Source organism: Pipistrellus kuhlii, unplaced genomic scaffold (genome assembly GCF_014108245.1).
Source record: "Pipistrellus kuhlii isolate mPipKuh1 unplaced genomic scaffold, mPipKuh1.p scaffold_m20_p_30, whole genome shotgun sequence".
NCBI lineage: Eukaryota > Metazoa > Chordata > Mammalia > Chiroptera > Vespertilionidae > Pipistrellus > Pipistrellus kuhlii.
In genome coordinates, this window is record NW_023425530.1 from 3499910 (window position 1) to 3521584 (window position 21675).

At 43.6% G+C, this 21675-nt stretch overlaps 1 protein-coding gene across 1 annotated transcript in view; it reads right to left on the reverse strand.

The window, feature by feature from the left end:
* Positions 1-436: 436 nt before the first annotated feature.
* Positions 437-21675, reverse strand: part of MUC16 (mucin 16, cell surface associated) — a 104496-nt gene continuing 83257 nt past the window's right edge. Inside the window, exons 61-63 of the mRNA XM_045589315.1 lie at positions 2661-2702; positions 2394-2473; positions 437-588 (exon numbers count right to left, since the gene is read on the reverse strand). Coding sequence (XP_045445271.1) covers positions 538-588; positions 2394-2473; positions 2661-2702 — 173 coding nt within the window. The 3' untranslated portion in view covers positions 437-537. The remainder of the gene's footprint in view (positions 589-2393; positions 2474-2660; positions 2703-21675) is intronic.

Genomic DNA, 21675 nt, shown 5'->3' on the forward strand with positions numbered 1-21675 from the left:
TAAATTCTCCTTCTCTGTCTACATGTTAGCTTTTGCCTGCACCTTGCCCTGGTCCTACTCTCAATAAAGAGCTATGACTGTGTCTCTGAAATGGGGCTCAAGGAAACATCACCCCTCTCCTTCATCTTAAGTAAAATAGCAACCAAATCATCCATCCCAGCTCAGAAACACGCAGGTTCACCAGTGTGCTTTTTCTCTCTCTCATGGTTTTTCTTCTCATGGCAGGAGTTTCCTGATTTTTCCTTCCCCCTCCAATAACAATGCTTAAAGCACAACTGTCACATACAAAGTTGAGAACCATGAAGAGGGGTACCACAATCCTAGTTTGATGAAGATGATGGTAATGATAGTTAACATTTGCACAACCCCACTTCAAGGAAGGTAGGCAATGTTAAGAAGAGCCCAGAGCATGTGACGGATCAGTGTGGTTGATCTCTGGTCCAGCGAAGGTCCTTTGGGCCCTGCATGGGAACAGGGGCCTCAGGCAGATCTAGTCATTGCAGCTTCCTCAGGTCTAGTTGCAGCAGGTACCAGTCATCATTGCTGAATCTCAAAATCTCCCTCCTTCTTCTGCAGGCACACGGTGACCTGTGAAGGTGATGATGGGGACTCAGAATAAACTGTCTGGATGTCTAAATATGAGAGAATACTAGGGAAGAGGCTGGCCAAAGTCACTCTGCTTTAAACATTTAAAACAATTGATTTCAGGGAGAGGAAGGAAGAGAGAGAGAGTGATAGAAACATCGATGATGAAAGAGAATCATTAATCTACTGCTTCATGCATGCCCCCTACTGGGAACTGAGCCTGCAACTGAGGCATGTGACCCTGACAGGATTCAAACCATGACCTCCTGGTTCATAGGTCGAAGCTCAACCACTGAGCCAAACTAGCAGGCTTCCAATCCATTTTAAATTTAATTTTCTCCAGTATTTTTCCCCTTTCCCTTTTCTCCTCCTTTATTTTTTTGTTTTCCTCTCTCCCTTTCACTATCATTTGTTCTATCATTTTCCCTCTACTATCCATTTATAAACCTCCTCCTTCCCTTTCTCCTTCTCTCCAACCTAGCTTAATTGAGGTATAACTGATTCAATAAATTGCATACATTTAATGGGAATGATTTGATAATTTTAAATTATAACTTATTGAACTGTCACCACAATCAAGATAAGGAACGCCCATCACCCCAAAAGTGTTCTCAGGCTCCTCTGTAATTCCTCTTTACCTGCCATTTGCTGACACATTCCTTTACATTAGTTAGCATTTTGTAAAGGTTGTTTATAAATGGGATCATACAGTATCTTCTTAACCTAACTTCTTTCACCCAGCATAACTATTTGAGATTTATACATGTCATTGCATGTATTATTATTTCCTTTTTGTTGCTGAGGAAGATCACATTGTGGGATGTATCGCTGCTTGCTTACCCTTCTCCTGTTCTTGGACATCTTGGTTGTTTTCTATTTGGGGGCTAGTACATACACATCTCTAATGAGCATCTGTGTACAAGTCTCTTTGCATAGATGTATGTTTTATTTCCCTTGAATAAATTGCTTGGAGTGGAATGGCTGTATAAGTGTATGAAACTTACAGAAGCAACACTGCTGAGCTACTTTTTATAAGCATGGCATGAGAGTTCCAGCTGCTGCACATACTCACCAACACTTGTTATAGTCAGTCTATATACTATTTTAGCCATTCTCACATGTGGTGGTCACTCTACCACCATGATAGACTTGCGATTTTCAGTTACATTTTCCCAAGGACTACTGTTGTTAAGAAAAAACAGGCAAGCCTCACACAGATTGGGAAAAATATTTGCAAAACATGTGCCTATCAGAGGACTTGTATTTCTAATATAGTCATATACCACATAACAACAAGGGTATGACCTAGAAAGATGTCCTCAAGGGATTGTCTGCATAACATTTTACTTTATAAAACACACAGTTAAATCAAGCACAAATGAAATAATGAACTCAAGAGATGTGATAAACTTGACATGTATGAGACTGCTGCTGGTGTAACACACCATACTGTTTTACAGCCAAAATTTTTATAAGTAGAAAAGTTCACTCTAAAATAATAAAAAGTATGGCATAGTAAATACCTAACCAGTAACATAGTCCTTTATTATCATTGTCAAGTATTATGGCCTATACACAACTTATACTTCAATGCAATTGGAAACACAGAAGGTGTGCTTGCCTCAAACACTAGAGTAATGTGCTTTGCCAGAACTTTATTAAGGCTATGCTGTCACTAGTTGGTAGGAATTTTTCAGCTCCATTATAACCATCACATATGTGGCATACCCTTGACAAACATGTCGCTATGCGATACATGACACTCTTTCAACCCAATAGCAAGAAGACAAGCATCACTCCTTGCTTACCAGGAAACAGCAGATTAGGCACGTGGTGACTACCAAGAGTCCCGCCAAGCAGAAGAGAATGATGGCCCAATAGGGGAAATCTGGGGAGACAAGTGCTGGGCTGAGCCACCTTCTCTCATTTCCTGGGGATCTTGCTTTCTCACTGCTGTGCCTCAAAGTCCGTGACTTGGGTTGGCCAACTGTCGTTATCAGACAAGCTCCTGTGTGCATGTGTCTCTGGGATGAGGCACAGCATCAAGACATTCCCTCCCCACCCCGGAGGCTCACCAGAATTCCCAGTCAGGGCATCAGGTCTACTTGGAAAATACCCTGGAAGGGATTGGGGTTGAATGGGGCTGGTTTAAGTCCTGTGTTTACAAGGCCCAAGAACCAGAAACTCTGAAGTCTGAAAGCAAGAGAAATGAAAGTCCCAGCTCAAGAAGAGAGAGCCAAGTACTTGCCTCCCCCCCCACCCCCCCCCCACCCGCTCCTCCCCTCCTTTTCATTCTATTCAGATTCTCAATGGATTGGAGGATGCCCACCCACATTTCTGGGAGCGGGTCTTCTATTGTATATTTAGTTTACTAAATTAAAGCTAATGTTTTTCTGAGACACTTCACGGACACATCTAGAAATAATGTTTTACCAGCTACCTGGTTATCCCTTTACACAGGCAAGTTGACGTATAAAACTAACCATCACATGTGTGCATTTGAGGAATTCATAGCCATCTGCCAGCCATTAAAAGTAAAATACTTATTTTCTTGAGGATTGTACCCAGTATAGTGAGATTTTAAAAGGCTCAACTGCCAGGAGAAACTCCATTTGAAGACACTCCATTTAAACTCCATTAAAAGGTTCAACTTTTGAGCATCTTGAGCTCACTGAGCATCTTGAGCTCACTGAGCATCTTGAGATCAATGAGCATTTGAGCATCTTGAGCTCAACTCCATTTGAGCATCTTGAGCTCAACTCCATTTGAGCATCTTGAGCTCATTGTCATTTTCAACTTTTTTTTTAAATGCTTCTCCTCTCTGTACACTGTGTCTACTCAAAACTGTTATGAGATTTCTGAATAAGAAACAATTAGCCCCAAACTCTAAATTTCCTACCTTTTATCACAACATTCATTGTACTACCTTAATCAATGCTTTTATTTTAAAAGCGTTAAGGTGGGGGATTTAAAACAGTTACAATGGTTAAGTACTGCAATCAATCAATCCCACTCACTGTTAATTTTTCTGCCAAGTGCAATTGTTCTCCCCTTGTCTCTATCCCAGATCATATCTACCAGTTTTCCATGCCAGCCTCTCCTTGGTGGCATGACCCTGGAGATCTAGTTTCATGTTCTCTTTGGACTGCTGCTGCACCGTTTGTGTGGGACAGAGCTGAGGTCCAAGCCTCTCCCCTCTGGCCACCTTGATGCTGCCACAAGTATTTTCCTCTTTACATCATAGCCTTTTGCTCCCGCATGCCCCCTTAGCTTTCATCTCCTTGCTGTTCCCTGCTCTTCACATACAGAAATGTGATCCCGGACAGAGCCTTCTCTTGGGGCTGGAGAAATAGGTAGACGCTTGCTTGCTGTCAATTACCTAGCTAGCCCGTTTTACTTACCTGTGTAACTTTTTTTTTAAAAAAATATGTAATTTAGTGGGTTTTTTGGGGTTTTTTTTGTATTCTGATTCTTTTTTTATATATATATTTTATTGATTTTATACAGAGAGGAAGGGAGAGAGATAGAGAGCTAGAAACATCGATGAGAGAGAGTCATGGATCAGCTGCCTCCTGCACACGCCCTACTGGGGATATGCCCACAACCAAGGTACATGCCCTTGACCAGAATCGAACCCGGGACCCTTCAGTCCCCAAGCCGACGCTCTATCCATTGAGCCAAACCGGTTTCGGCACCTGTGTAACTTTTATAGAGTTACGGAGTAAAATAAAAACTCAAGCAAAGTTTTGATCTAAAATAACAACAAAATTAGAATATCTAATTTAAGGAAGCAGCCCAATGTCCAAACTGTGTTCTAATTATTTTTAAATGTACTCTCAAACAACTATGATGATCCATCAAAGTGCCATGGCTCTAAGGGTACGTTTGTGATCAAATAAACCATAACTCCAAATTCGCCAGTCAATGCAGAGCATGCCCTTTTCAGTGGTTCAGACATAGGAAGCAATAAGTGACAGGGGCTAACATGCAGTAAAGCTGTTTTAGACTGTGAGAAAAGCCCCACGTGTCAGTAGTTACGTTATAGCTATTCCAATGTAATAAATTCAGATGCCTTTTATATGTACATTCAGATGCCTTTCCCATCACAAGTGATATACCAAGTCATGTCTGACTTTCTAAAGATTTGTCAGTCCTGCATGGATCACACTAGTTCATATGTTATGATTTAAAAGATTGTTGCCAATAGTCAACACAAGCCAAAGTAATAAATGTGCAGTTGGCTCATATGAAACACATCTAGACTCATGTTGTAAATAACAGGAAGAATATTTATGGTAATAATGTAACTGAAAGTCACCTTCAGCTGCCTGTCACCATAAAAGCCAAACTCATGAGACAGATATTGATGAAAAAGGAAAGTGGTTTATTCAAGTGCCAGACACTTGAGAAGATGGGGGACTCTTGTTGCAAAGCCCATCTTAACATCTCAGTGCAGGCATGGATTTTATAAGGAGGGAGAAGGCTAACAGGACGAAGATGTCAAGGTGAGGGGGTTGGAAGTTCTCTATGTGCAGGCCAGCACAGTCCATTCCGATAAGGATCTTGAAACTGGTTGAGTGATGGTCCGGTACATGTCATCCTGGTCTTGGTCATCTTGGTTCTACATCATCCTGTTCTGTGGTTGAAGGTCAGCAAATTTCCTGGAACTGGGATGACTGAAGGTCAGAGTCTGCATCTTCTGAAGTTAGCTCCTAGGATTCTCATACAAACATGTTGCTTATCTAAAAACCACGTATTAGTCAGAGTCAGCTTTTATAGAAACAATGTCAAAAAAATGGTGAGATGAGTTACAATTCACCACTGATAAATTTTCTTTCATTTCCATAGAAGTTAGAGCATTGTATCCAAAATATTTCAGAAAACTAGAAGAATGTAGTATTTAGTCTAGATTATAAGCAAAAAAATATTTTACTGACAATTAACTGAATTAGAGTCTAATATCTATAAATCAGTGCACAAAATTTGTGCAGGGTCCCCCTCGGCTCAGCCTGTACCTCTCACAATCCATGACCCCTGGCTCACCTGCCTGCCTGCCTGATCACCCCTAGTTTTCTCCCCTGCTGGCCTGGTCAAGCCTCACTGCTAACCCCCTGCCAGCCTGGTCACACCTAACTGCTCCCCTAGCCAGCCAGGTCACCCCACACAGCCTGCTATTCGTTCATCTGGTCACCCTTAACTACTCCCCCTGCCAACCTGGTCACTCCACACAGCCCACTGTTTAGTTGCTTGGTCGTCCCTCACTAACCCCCCTGCTGGCCTGGTCATCCCATGCAGCCTGGTCATCTGGTTGTTTTGGTTGTGATGGTCACTTAGGCTTTTATATATATAGATTGTGTGTTATAGATTTATTGAAACTTATTTTTTAAACAATGATTCTTTTTTTCATTAAACAGTCAAATTAAAACCAATTCATTTAGTGTATTAAGTCCTATTTCAATTTAGCCTTATTATTTGCATAAACACAATAGGAAGATTAATTCATTATATAGGCTTTTAAAAATCTGTTTTGCTAGAATTTCATAAGAAATATTCAGATTGAATTTTAAATTTTAAGTGTAAAATTCAGTGGCACTAAATTTATTTATAATGCTGTGCAACCATTACCACTATCCATTTCCAGAACTTAAAAAAAATATATTTTTATTTTTTTTAAATAAATTTTTATTGTTCAGATTATTACAATTGTTTCTCCTTTTCCACCCACCTCCTCCCATAGCTCCCTTCTACCTGGTCCCCATTCTACCCTTGCCTTTATCCCCCGCTGTCCTCATCCATAGGTATATGATTTTTGTCCAGTCTCTTCCCTTGTCAGAGTAAGGGAATTTAGAATTATTTTAATTCTGGGTTCTCAATGATGTCAAGGAACAATATCATCTGTTGCCTGTACATTTGTTCCTTAAACATACTAAACATACACTTGGGCAAATTCAGTGTTTTGTGAGCTATATTTGTGAGCAAATTCTATCCAATCTTCATTAGTTACTATCTATTGCAAGCAAACTGTAATGAAGTGGGAAAGTGCTGAACTTTACTGAAAGGTAGGGAAGGTCTAATGACTGTAACATCATAAGGACCTAGTTCACTTGCACATTAAGTACTAAAGGCCCAGTGCACAAAATTCGTGCATAGGGGGGGGTGGTCCCCTCAGCCAAGCCTGCACCATCTCCAATCCAGGACTCCTCTGGGGATGTCTGAATGCAGGTTTAGGCCTAATCTCCAGGTCATCCCTCTCACAATCCTGGCTCTTAATAATTCACCTGCCTACCTGCCTGGTCACCCCTAAATGCCTCCCCTGCCAGCCTGATTGCCCTTCACTGCCTCTGCGTGCTGGCCTGATCTCCTCTATAACTGCCCCCCTTGCCAGCCTGGTCACCTCCAACTGCCCCCCTGCTGGCCTAGTTGCCACTCACTGCCCCCCTAATTGCCTCCAACTGCCCCTTCTACCAGGATGGTCCCCCCAAATGTAGCCCCCTGCTTGCCTAATCCCCCTTACTGCTCCCCCTCACTGATCTGTCATCTCGACCTGCCCCTCTTGCTGGCCTGGTGGCCCCCACCTACCTTCCCTACCAGTCTGGTGACTCCTCAATGCCTCTGTGTGCTGGCCTGATCATCCCTAACTGCCTGGTTGCCCCATGTAGCCTGCTTGTTCAGTTGTTTGGTTGTCCTTCACTAACTTCCCTGCTGGCCTAGTTGTAGGCAGACATCTTGTGAGGGCGTGAGGGTCAATTTGCATATTACCTCTTTATTATATAGGATGGTAGAAATACATCTTATTCTAAAGTTCCACCAAGGTACCACAGACAGTGTCCATGTTAAAAGTGTCTATTTCAGTTGTGAATAATTTTGTTGTAATTTCACAAGAATTCATAAGCCTCAAATATTACTTGATCACATGTACTTTACCATTTCCATTAAAACACCATGTACTTTCTACAGCCTGGATTTGAAACACATACTATACATTCTAAATATAGGTCCCTCAGGTTAGTCACTAATATTCTGTCTAATAAATTCATGGGACTGAACTGTGATACACACACACACACACACACACACGCGCGCGCGCACACACTGAGTGGCCAATTATATGTTCAGAGATCATAATAATCTGGCCACTCAGTGTATACGAATGACATGAATTTTCAAACTAATTTATGAGTGGGAAGTGGATTACGTTTGTAGATAAGATTAATTATACAATTATAAGAAATTAATGGTTATAAGAAAGGGTAGAAGACTACATGGAAAACCACTAATAGATTAAATGTGATTTAAAATATTCTGAATTACAGTCGCAAAAGAGATCTAGAATTTTTTAATAATGAAGGATCCTGTATAAACCATCAAGCACCAGCAATATGATGCAAAAGGGTTAATAAGATCTTTAATGTATTAATTTTAAAAAGCTTTCCAATTTCCTAATCATTGCTTCATAGAATTTTTCAACAGATGTTAGCTTAGGTGCCTGATAGAAAACCCCAATTAGTGATCCCACAGCCTTACCTCTGTGTTCTGTGATCTTTTTTTTGCCAATACGTTAAAATTGAACAAGCAGGTTGTTTCTATGGCTCACGTGTCGAAGGTCAAAGTAATATTTAGCAAAGAGACTGGCAGGAACATCAGTATCAAACTCAATGTAATTTAAAAAATGCATTTCTATCTCATTCCTATGGGAGGCGGAGGAGACAAAACCAATACAGAATAACTTTAGTCAACTGAGCTATCTTCAAAGATATCATTCTGAGGTACGAGGACAACTCTGAATTTTGTTTTGAAACAAGTCCAGGTTACCCAGCTGTCCTAAGACTCTAACCATCAAGCAAGGTGCAGCTCTTTGAGGTCCTTCCTGCATCCCAGCACTTGGAGTTGGGAGAAGTGTGAAGAGGTGACCCTCCCCCCCCTTTTTTTTGCTCTCCCGCTGCTGACTGGGGGGCTCAGAGTCCCTGGAGTGCAGCTGTGGATTCATGCTCCTGGCTCATGGACGAGGGCCCGCTGTCATGTTCAGAGGAAAGGACTGGTGTGTGCTGCTTCTCGGCCCTAACAAACCTGCAGGCATTTCCCCAGGCCCATCACAGGAAGGGCTTGTGGAAGCATAGAAGTACCAACCAATGAAGCGGGCACATCACCAGGCAACAATGGATCCATGGGAAGCCACCACTGCTATCTGAGGGGGCAACACTCTGGAGCCAACAAGGAGTCATTGAAAATAAATACGTAAGTAAATAAATCTATAATAATAAAAGTGTAATATGTAAATAAACTGATGTGATTGGTCAGGGGGCCCCACTATTGCCACATGACTGCCCCGCAGAGGGAGGCCCAGGCCACCACAAGGCGGGATGATCAATCCAGAGGCTCCATGATCATCCCAAAGAGGGAGACCAGGCCTCCCTCTGCAGAGGGATCACAGGGCTCCTGGACTGGGAGAGGGCGCAAGCCGGGGCGACGGAACTCCCATCCTGAGTGCACAAGTGTCATGCACCAGGCCTCTGGTAAATAAATAAGTAAGCCACCTCCCCACTGCATGGGACTAACAGCAGAGGACAAAAGGGAAGTTTCTGTTCACCTCACTCCTATTGACAGGACAGGCTGCGCTTTTTAAACCATGAAAAGCAGAAACATGAAAGACAGATGACCTGGCTGGACTAAGCCTCCTTTAGGACCTGACCTCTAATGATTACGAAGTCAGACTCTGACCCTGTTCTCCCACATGGGGCTGCCTCCTGCCCTGCTCAGCACCCCGCCCCTGCCCAAGCAGAAGGGGAGCCTGCCCACAGAAGTGAGCTCAATAAAGTGCAAAATGAAATCTGGGAGCAGTGCTTTGCGATGTGACCGACTCCTGGTCACTTGCTGCATAAATAAATATAAAATCATTTAGCAATCAGTGTGGCCAGAACGAAAGCCCTCCGTGACGCTGGTATTTCCCTTTCATGCACATGCCATCTCGGAGGGGCCCCCGCATGGTTAGCCTACGGCCCCCACAAGGCACTGCTGTGGCTGCTCAGAGCCCGGGAAACTCTCCCAGGGGGTGGCCCTGGGTGATGCCCAGTGAGGATTCTCTGCTGTCTGAGAGGAGGGAGGAGCTGCCAAAGTCATCGGACCTATTTGTAAACACGTGCAATTCTCTTAAAAGGGCAGGAGAGCGCACAGAGGTTTGAAACCTTCATAATGGCCCTGTTTTCTTCCATGGTTTTCTGAACAACAGAACTTCAGGTGAAAAGGAGGGAAAGACCAGTGAAATGTGTGGGTCAGACACAGGATACAATGTGTGGGTCAGCTTTAAGCTGTAACCCTCAATAGTCCAAAGGCCCTAACACACAAACAGTGGCCAAGCATTTATTTCAAAGCCAGTGTCTGTTCCTTAAAAATACACTGAAACTGAGAGATGGCTTTAAAGCCACAAAGATACAATAGTTACTATTAATATACTGTTCTGGTAGTTAGCTTATAAAATATTGTAAAAAACAAAACAAAACACAGAGAAACACATTTCAAAATATCATGCACATTTTACAATACATCAAGATCTACTATTAATAATTAATTACAAGGAGTATGAGTTGGTATATGAAAGGTAGATAGAGAGAAGTATATAATTTATGCCTATTTCAATTCTCTGTGAAATGTAACCTTTAAAAATATTTCTTAACATGTAAACTTTGTGGGGGCACATGGGGTATGGGAAAGCGTTAGGAGGTTTACCCAAACCTTACAAACTCACATGTCCTCGGCTGTAATGATGTTATTGATGAGCCGGCAGTAGGGCACATCCCACAGAGCCTGTTTGTCCCACAGCTCATAGGCCACAATAGCAGCTCCCAAAAGCAGTCTTTTCCAATTAGTGGGACACAAGTCAATAACTGCGTAACGCATAATCCTTTCCACGTAAATCTGCAAAAGTGAATTGTGTAAGTGCTGTGATAACTGTTAGAAATGACAGATTTCATCCATTTTTAACCACCCCCTCCCCACTTTTTTTTTTTTATTACTCTTCACTGGAGGAAACGTTTTCCATTGGTTTTTTGAGAAAGTGGAAGGAGGGTGGTGGGTGGCAGAGAGAGATAGGCAGAGGGAGAAAAACATCGATATGAGACAGACACATCGAATGGTTGCCACGTCCTTTGCCTGTCTGGGACAGGGAATGGACCTACCACCCAGGTTAAGTGCCCTTGACCAGGAATGGAACATGTGACCTGTGAGTGAGAGGGCTGACACTCTAACCCCTGAGCCACATGGGCCAGTGTTACAAACCTTTTATACTTCACAGACTCTGCTTGGCCAGCCAAAGCCAGAGACCAAGTCATAGCTGTAAACCCGACACTTCTATTGCTTACTTTGTCCATGGGAACATTCAGGAACAAATAGACATGTTAGCACAGGACGTCCTAAGCAATGCATGGGGCTGTTATTACCTTCCCTCTTGTGAAGGGGCATATAGAGGCCCAGGATCAATTCAAGTTGTTCGACAAACACTTGAGTGCCTACAGGTGCCGTGCGTCCTACCTGGCTCGTATTTCTGCGGTGATCTTACTTTCATAACTCTGGAATATCTAAATCCCTGGCGAAGCCGGACACATTGCTATCTTTTCACAGTAACTAGCCCTTTTGTGGGACGAGCTGGAGATAAAATCTGGTGCCCAGGTCGCCTCCCAGAGGCTGCTGTGGGGCAGCAGGACAGGCAGTACACACAGGTGAGCTGCAGGCTGGTCTGTGCACCTGCCCGCGTTCCTGTCTTAATGCCTCTGGGAGGAGCACGGCAAACAAAGGCCAGCCCTCCTCCTGCCCCTCATGCTCACATCCCCATGGTCACTGTGGGCCCAGCGGCTCTGTCTCACATGAGCTGAGGCGCCCTCGGTGCTGTTGGTCTCAAGGGGGAGACAGAGCTGCCAGGCTCTGTCCCTGGGGCTCCGCTCACCCTGCCAGGCAGCCGGGGAGGCTCCTGATGCCTTTGCCACGCGCTCAGGGTCTCCTCTCCCAAGCACTGGGCAAGGCAGCAGCCAGGAGGCCATAGGCTCAGCTGTGATTTCTTGTTACCTCAGAGCACGGCTTCAGAAGAGTGCATGTGCCATTTGACAAAAAGACAAAAGTTCCATTTAAACATATGTTTACTGTCTGAAGGTTATCAGATTGACAACTCAGATGATCTGCCAAACTCAACCGTGTTTTCAAAATCAAACGCTTATTGAACATGATGTGTTCTCAGGGAAACGCTGTGCCCATTCCTCAAAACTCAGCATTCACAGCGTCCTAAGGAGCTACTTACAGATCAACTCTACTTGATGGGAATGATGAGAGGCCCTTGTTCCACACCGACAGCCTCCTAACTCCCCCCAGTTTTCCTGGCAGACACAGGATGCGCCAGTACTCACCGTTCACCCCACGTGCCCTGCCGTGGCAGTGGAACTGAGATGTCTCTTCTTGCCGAAGCGGACCTCCCATCACTTATGCAGAGCACTGTTCCCACACTCGTCTCCTTTGGAAGAATTTTCCCCGTCTGCCCAGATGCCCCTGAAGGCCCAGATGCCCAGGTTTGTAACACTGGCCCATGTGGCTCAGGGGTTAGAGTGTCAGCCCTCTCACTCACAGGTCACATGTTCCATTCCTGGTCAAGGGCACTTAACCTGGGTGGTAGGTCCATTCCCTGTCCCAGACAGGCAAAGGACGTGGCAACCATTCGATGTGTCTGTCTCATATCGATGTTTTTCTCCCTCTGCCTATCTCTCTCTGCCACCCACCACCTTCCTTCCACTTTCTCAAAAAACCAATGGAAAACATTTCCTCCAGTGAAGAGTAATATATACAGAGCTTATATTCTAGTGAGGAAGACACATGTAGATTTTAATGAGTGTTTTTAAAGAGATGAGCACGTCAGGTGTGTAAGCAGCAAGAAGACAAAGCAGGATGACGTGGTAAGGTGGTCACAGGGGTTTATCTTTAGGAAGAAAGGTCAGAAGAGCCTCTTTAAAGAGGAAACGTGGGAGCCGAGCCCTGGCTGAGCTGAGGAAGGCAAGGGGCTCTGGCGTTGTAGGCAGAGGGCCAAGGCACGCTTCTGACATGGGCACAAGGTTTGTGTTCAGGAGTGGCCCGTGTGGTCAGAGTGGGCTGAGGAAAGACGCTGAGGTCACAGACGGGCAGGATCCCATCTTGCCGAGCCTGGAGGCCTGCAGGCCGTGGGAAGAAGTCACGTTATATTCGATTGATGGGAACCTTTGGCAGACCCTGAGTTGGGGGTGATGTGCTCTTAAGGAAAGAGGCTGTTCTGGCTCCTTGGGGAGAAGAGGCTGCTGTTGGAGGTCCGAGTGGAGGCAGTGAAGTGTGTCAGTCAGAGTGACCAGGTGAGAAGTGGCCAGGGCACTGGGAGGCGGTCGGATTCCCACGGAGAAGCCGAGGCAGGAAGTGCTAACAGATTGGAGCCGGCTAGCTCAAGTGGAGGCTTTTGGTCCCAGCAACTAGGCAAGAGGCAGTGCCCTCTGTGCTACGAGGGCGGCTCGGGGAGAGGGCCGCCAGGATGAAGAGCTGTGGTGTGTATTGTGAAGGCCCAGATGCCCTTAGCAATGGCAGTGTCAGGGGAGGGATAGCGCCAGGGGCAGACTAAAGTGGGTGAAGGAGGGGATTGGAATGAGAAGCAGCATTAGGAGTTGACCCTGAGCAAGGTGAGAGGAAGCATTCTAGGTAGTTGGTGTGGCCGGAGGGGCCTGGGCAAACACAGTCACATTGAGAGACACTGCTTCTCCGCTGGCTCCCAGGAGCTAAGCTTAATGTGTTCACAAAATACTCCCCCATTCCAACCCAGATGTTTCCTTTCCTGTGTTACTTAGCTCTCCCCCCGATTCAGTTTGTCCCAAGGCGGGATGGTTTGTTACTGCCTCCATCCTACCCGACCAGCACACTCTGTGTCTCTCTGTGTGTGTGTGTGTGTGTGTGTGTGTGTGTGCATGCACCTGTGTCTCCTGTGGGTCGGGGGTGGGGTTGGGGGAAAGTTGAAGAAGAAACGGAGATCTCCCCTCATATCTTCAATAGCAATTTTTTGTGTGATGGAAACAGCAATGGTAACATTTTCAATCCCGACGATTATTTCGCCCCACTGTGTGTGGGGTTTACTACCTTTAATAGCTTCTCTTAATCAAGTTCTGAGGGTCATTTCAGGAACCTACTTTGGTTTGCAAAGCAGGACCACAGCCTGTGACAGGACAGACAAGCAGCATGTGGAAGAGCTGTCTTACCAAGGCCACAATCGCACACTCAGCGGTGAGGTGCTCAGCACTGAAAAGGCTGCAGACAAATCTGTAGACAACGTGCTGTTCAGGGTCCTTCAACATGTCAGCCTGAGTGATCAGTTCGTGCTGAAAGAAAAAAGGCCGTATAAGTGCCCACTGAAGGACATACGTAAGAACTCGCATGCGAGCAGCTTCCACTGTGCCCACCGGGCCCTACATCACTTTGATTGGGTGACATATTTTTTAGTCTTTATAAAAAATAATTACACTTTTTTTCTTATATCAGGGAGGAAGGGAGAAGGAGAGGGAGACAGAAACATCACTGATGAGAATCATTGATCAGCTGTCTCCTGCACACCCCCTACTAAGGATGGGGCCCTCAACCCAGGCATGTGCCCTTGACTGGAATCAAACCCGGGACCCTTCAGTCAATAGGCCGAAGCTCTATCCACTGTGAAAACCTGCTAGGGCTCTTTTAGTCTTTGAAGTATAAACAATGATTTTAAACAACACTGATTCTCTACTCACCAGCTATTGAATACAAATACAGGGACAGCCGAAACTGATTTGGCTCAGTGGATACAGCATCGGCCTGCGGACTGAAAGGTCCCAGGTTCAATTCTGGTCAAGGGCATGTACCTTGGTTGCGGGCACATCCCCAGTGGGGGGAGTGCAAGAGGCAGCTGATGGATGATTCTCTCTCATCGATGTTTTTAACTCTCTATCCCTCTCTCTTCCTCTCTGTAAAAAATCAATAAAATATATTTTTAAAAAAATACAGGGACAACTGAATACAGTTATGTATGTCCTCCTCCCTACAACCCTTCCCCACAGAAGTCTACCTAAATGTAAACTACATTTTGGCCCACAAGGCATGTTGGTCCCCATGTCACTCTTCTATGCAACCAGCTCTGAAAACACATGGTCATGCTCCTGTGAACCCCAGACTCTGGTTGTGCCACGCTCCACAGGGGGCACCAGCTATATGTCCCTACAGAGCCACAGAGGGAATTTGGAACTTCTTGTCATTTTAATTGGTTTAAAATTTAAAATTGTCTAAGTTTTTTCAAAAAGCCTTAACATACCTTTTAGGTTTATTTACAGACATTTGTACTGTTTGATGCTCCTCAAAATATCATTAAGAAAGATAATGTTGGGGGCACATTTACTCACTTTAGCTCTCTGACTATACAAAGCTGTGGCTCAGTTCTTACTGATGTGTCCCTCACACAAGACTCCTTTTGTAAAATCATTAGCTACCACATGCAGTGAGGAAGAAGACTGAAAAGAAGATGATTTTGACTACAAGCTGGAGGAAGTAATTTTCTTCTAATAATTCATTTCAAAGCAGATCAGTATGAAATAAGCACCACAGTATGAGAGACAAATAGAACCTCAATGAAACTGACACTTACTCTGAAGGGGTGCTTTCTCTCATCGAAAATATCGAAGGATCTATTTCCAACTCTATAAAATAAGAACATGCATTTAACAATTAATTCGGGAAATGTTAGGATCTTAGTAACACATCATCTAGGAGGGAAAGGAGGTTCAGGGGGAAGCTTAACTTTCAACAAAGCAGTTTGACAAACTGTTGTCTTGGACTCTGTCAGAGGGTTTCCTGGCTTCTTTTTACTCAGTGCATCAGATTCTGTGCCATGTTTTCTGCAATGAGCAGCTAGTGTTGCCTTCAAAAACACTGATGCTCCCTGACAGGCAATGCCGGTAAACCAAATATATTTCCATTCCTCCAGCTCACATTGGAATACACAGAGACACTTGATAAAGCAGCAGTGTTGGGCAAGAATGTCTTTAGAATTTTAATTCATGTGGAGGTGACATTCATGTTTTTCCACTTATCATTCTCTTGTATCACATTATTATTATTATTATGTATTTTTTCTTGAATCTGTTAAAAGTTGAATTAAAAAGGTGCTTTTCTACTTTAAAAGTGACCAGTCTTTTGACTGAAATGTTCTCCGCACTATAACACTCTGCTCATTGGAACCAGTGAGCTCTGCAGGCCACTGGGGCTAGGTTCTCCTCTTTCAGGAGGCCCCTGCGGCCAGCACGAATGTTATGGGAACATTAAGGCACTGCCGGATTCCACACTGACTTTGCAATGTTGTAGAAAAGCAAAGGTGAGCAACACTGGCTTGTGAGCATGAAGGAAAGCAGTGGTACCACACTGTGCTGGCAGACAGTGTATCCTTCACTGCCGCTTGCAGTCGAAAAACTAATTTTGCTTTACCTAAGGACATCCTTGACAAAAAGGAATAGTATTATGAAACGTTGATCCTGCTTTCACATTCTCAATAGGGGGAGAGTGTGTTTGAAGCACATCTGCATACTGAAATGTGGTTGGGTTAAGGAAAAGCGCTTGTGCCTTAGCTGTGAACAGAAAAAGCCACGCTTTTCCTTACAATTATATCTTTATTTGATATTAGAACTCTCAAAAATAAACTGTGAGCCTGTGACTTGAAAAAAAATAAATTGTGTATTAATTTTCAATGACACAATTCAAACTATATAACCTGAAGAATCAGAATTTGGTAAGATTCACATAGTCCTTTATGTTCTTTCTCTCTCTCTTTGTTTTAAATAAAGAGAGCAAGAATGTATGGATGGGAGAGAGAGTGAGTGAAACATTGATTTATTGTTCTAGTCATTTTTACACATTTATTGGCTATTTCTTGTATGTGCCCTGACCGTGGATCAAAACCATAATTTTGACATATTTGGACAAAGCTCTAACCAACTGAGCTATTCTACCAGGGCCAAAATGTGTGCCTTGCTTTGTCTGCTTGGCAGCTTTACTTAAAATATTTTTCTGTCAAGACAAAAGGGAGTTTTGGACAATGTGTTAAGAAAGTGGACCAGTACTCTCCAAATGATCAATAACGTACAAGTGAAAGATCCATTCAGTGTACAAGATAAATTGGTATTAACTTAATAGAGAACTGATTACAAGTTCATGGATATGATTCATATTTCAATTGTAACTAATTAAAGAAACCAGCACTTGTGGACTTTGGTCCAATATAAATGAATATCTTTAATTATCTGAGGCTTTGGAAATGTACCTTTTCTAGCCACCTAGCTACATGAGACTAGATGTTCTTCCTAATACTTCTTCGAAGAAAAGGATTAAAATGATTCAAGTAATCGCAAATGATTGAAGACAAAATATACATAAAAACCAGTTATCTCCTATTAAGCTAGACATTAAAGAAATTTGCAAAAATGTAAATTAATGACACATTGTCCACTCACATTTTGGTGTGGAAAATAATTATTTTTCATAATGTCTTGTGCATTATATCCTATTAGAGGCCCAGTACATGAAAATTCATGCACTGGAGGGGTGTCCCTCAGCACAGCCTGCCCCCTCTCTCAGTCTGGGAGCCCTCAGAGGTGGGAGGTGACCCAGTGATCAGGGGACGGTGATGCCCCCATCACAACTCTGCTGCTGCCACTGCCAGCAGCGCAATCCTCCGCCTGGCCCTGGTTACCTGTGTCTCAGGCCAGCCCTGGGTGGGTGGGCAGTCATCATCTGAGGCTTGCCTGCACCTTGAGCTGGCCCTAGGTGTCTGGGGTGGGGGGCTGAGGGGACTGGGGACTTCGGAGGTAGGCACCCCGGTGGGGCTGAGGGGCCTGGGCACTGCCATCTTTGAGGGTGTGACAGTCAATTAACATATTTCCTCCTCATTGGCTGTGGGTGCTGCCATCTTTGTGAGGGTGTGTTGGTCAATTAGCATATTCCAATCCACCACAAAGGATTATCTAGTTCAGAATTTCAGTAATGCTATAAAAACAATTTAAACACATAAGAGAGATCAACCAAAGAACTTGTATGCATGCAAATAAGCATAACCATTGGACACAGACACTAGGGGAATGAGAGCAAGAGTTGAGGGGTAAGGTGGGGGGTAAGTAGGGGTAAGGACACATATGTAATACCTTAATCAATAAAGAAATTTTTTTTAAAAAAATACATATTTTAAATCTCTATTTTAATTTCTAATACAGTAAATATAACCCACATAAACAAATCTTTTTTGGGATCCTCAATAACTCAAGTGTTATGGGTCTTAAGACATAAACAAATAATCCACTTTAATCTGATATAATAAAAACCTAATATACAAATCGATCAAACAGTGGAATGACCAGATACTGTAATGAACACTAACCACCAGGGGGCAGATACTCAATGCAGGAGCTGCCCTCACCGGCAGGCTCCAGGCCAGTCAAGGCGGGTGCTAGTGGGGTAACCTGACCGCCCCAACGATTGCCCCACAGAGGGAGGCAACTGGCAGCTGCGGGCGAGAGGTGACTGGCCCCACCCAAAGCCCTACAGATTGGCTCTGATTGCCGGCCAAGGCTAGGGACCCTACGGGTGCAGGAATTTCATGCATTGGGCCTCTAGTAATATAATAAAAATCACTCTGCAGCTTGTTCCAAAAATATCTACTGTTATCATCTAACACCCAACTTGATACGTTATACATTTGTCAGCTAGAATAACAATACAGGTTTTAAAACTCACCTGTACTTGATGTTGCTATATATGGTTATAGTCATGCTGTGGAAGAAAAAAGAATTGTAAGAACTGTTTTTATTATATTAGATTTGAGGACAATTTTTAAAGGGGTTGTGGGAAGGGGAAAGACCATCCCAGCTGCCCAGTAGCCTTGAAATTCTCATTCCCAGCATGGGCACTTTGCCGCTTATTTTAGTTATTTTGCTTTCAGCAAAAATAGGTGAACCAAAATGCTAGGTAACATGCTCTTAGAAGATATGTGTCTGTTGATTATTATAATATAAGGTGAGGTCAAAGAAGGTGTACAGTTGTTTGTATGGAAAATGATACAGTAACTAACCCTATCTAATAAAAGAGTAATATGTAAATGAACAATCACCCGCTAAGCCCACAAGCCATGCCCACCAGCCAATCAGGAGTGACTATGCAAATTAACCCAACCATGATGGCTGTCACCACGGAGTGAGCAGGAGGCTTGGGTTTCCCTGGCAATGGAGGAAGCCAAGCTTTCCGCACATCCTGGTCAGCCCAGGCCTCCACTCAAGTCTAAAAAGTTTCAATTATAGAAGATAAATAAATCCCAACAAAAACAGCGGCAGTCAAGGAGCTGGAGATAGCAGGAGGCTTGAGTTGCCCCTGGTGATGGAGAAGCCAAGCCTCCACAGCCCTAGTCTGCCTTGGTCTTCACTCAAGGCTACAAAGTTTCAATTATAGAAGACAAATAAGTCCCAACAAAAATGGCTGAGGCCACGGAGCAAACAGGCGGCTTGGGTCCGCTCAAGGCTACCAAGTTTCAATTACAGAAGATAAATAAATCCCAGATACTAGAACCTCCACTTGCATTGCTGAGGGGTATGGCCAGCCTGAAAACCACCACAGGTCCCTCGCCTCGGCTGCCCCATACCCTAAGGGAACTCCCACCCTGATCCAGGACACCTTCAAGGCAAACTAGCTGGTCCCCACACATGCACCAGGCCTCTATCCTCCTATCTAATAAAAAAATAATATGCAAATTGACCATCACTCCAACACATAACATGGCTGACTCCATGTGGACACAAGATGGCCACCACAAGATGACCACCCGGAGAGGGCAGTTGGGAGGGATCAGGCCTGCAGGGGAGGTCAGTTATGGGTGACCAGGTCTACAGGGGAGGGAAGTTAGGGGCAAATAGGCTGGCAGGTGAGTAGTTAGGCATCAATCAGGCTGGCAAGGGAGTGGTTAGGGGGTGATCAGGCTGGTAGGCCAAAGAGGTTAGGGGCAATCAGGAAGGCAGGCAGGCGAGCAGTTGGGAGCCAGCAGTCCTGGATTGTGAGAGGGATGTCCATCTGCCTGTTTAGACCCAATCCTCGAGGGGTCCCAGATTGGAGAGGGTGCAGGCTGGGCTGAGGGACAACCCTCCTCCCTCCCCCCCTCCAACAAATTTTGTGCACTGGGCCTCTAATAAATAATAATACAAGAATAAACCATTTTACATACTCACAGCTGTACAACTACTTTACATGCTAGTACATACTCCCTCATCATTTGCCCTTATACTCATAGGATCTTTTATCCTGTACATGTTATATGTATTTGTGCACGTGGTTAAATTTAAGCCATACATAGTTGTGCTTTTTCAAAAAGTTGTTAGGCCCTGCATTTCAGTAGACTTAGTTTAGTTCACTATTCACCTACCCACCCATTTTCCATCATTTCCCTAAAAGTAAATAAAATGCTCTATACCAAAAAAAGCTTTAAGTTCACTTTTACATAATTATTAGAAAACTGAATAGCAAATGTAAGAGCTTATAACAGTAGGTTTAAGTAACTCTGACACAAGGAATGCTTTTAATGAAACATTATTTCCTAATTAGATTACATGAAATTTTCATGATCAGATGCAAGATCCTGTGTAAGTGACTGGATTTTTAAGTCATTCACAGGAGTGGTGTCATAGGCAACAAAGGGGTCCTTGTAGTTAAGGGATAAGCTTCTTCCCTTTGCCCTCGTGTCTAGAAGGAGCTCAAGTTCACTGAGAGAAGGTAAACCTGATGTCATAATTGGGTCTGTGGAATAAGAGTCGCTGTAAAAAGGCCTGTAACACCGCAAGCATCCGAGAGGGATACTTCTATTGGGCTTCGAACAGCTTCATCTTCAAAGTGATTTTCAAGTCACAGAATTCGAAGCACAGAAGCGGAGAAGGACCACTGAACCTTAGGTGACATTTAATCCAACAACCTATTTTACTGGTAAGAAAAGCAAGGCTGAAACTGACTTGCTCCAGGTCCTGCCCACAGCTAGGAGCCCCTCTCTCTCCTCCGCTCTAACCAGGCAGAGGCCCCCGAACTGGTGAATATATTTTAATACTGTCAGGGAGCATTTCCCAAACCGTGCTCTGGAAAATCAGCAGTCATATTCCAGAGACACTGATAATGTGCCTTGGACAACCCCCATGGGAGCCAGGAAGCTGGACAGTATATGTATTTTGTCTCTTAAATAAATTTAGAAGTTTCATCTTGGGTATTTTTAAAGTTCATCTCCAATGGTAGACTATGGGGAAATTAATAAATACTTTTCAGCAGCATAACACTGTTCATGGCTGCTTAAGTATAAACCTGCCTATGGCTGTTTCCAAAACATTACCTCTTTCATTTTTTTCTATTGTGATTTATATATACATGCATTGACGTATGTATATATGTCTTGTAGACATATTTATGTATCTACACATATCTTTACAAATATAATTAACTTAATACACCTCTTAAAACTTCAGTTGAGCACATTTTACCCACAAAAAAAGTTAACTTGAAAAGTTGTTCCTTAAGACTGGTGTGATACATCCCACTTTGGTGGGTAGGAAAAGTAAAATTTCTTACAGAAATAGGGATGGAAAAATGTACAGTGGGGAAAATCTGATAAAACCCAATGACATTTTAATGCAGATACACTTTGGTGCCAGTAGGTGACAAACTATTCCTTCTTTCAAGAGTAGCTTTGAAAATGCTATGCACTATTTAGGCCCATGTCCCATAAAGAAATACTTTTTATTTTTATTGTTTTCCCACATTGATTTATATATTTGTAGATCCTTCTAAGCCAAGAGGAAAATGGTGCCTCTAGTTTCTCTTCCTACAGCAAGAAATAATTTTAATAGAAACATTAAATATAAAGCAGCTCTTCTTTTCATTATGGGTCAGGAAACATCACTACTTTTGGGGGGATTTCTGGCTTTCCCTTCTTCCATTCACTCTAAGGGTATAGTGGAAATTGAAAATTCATATTTAGGTCCTTGAAATCAATAGATAATTGACACTGGTTTCTTA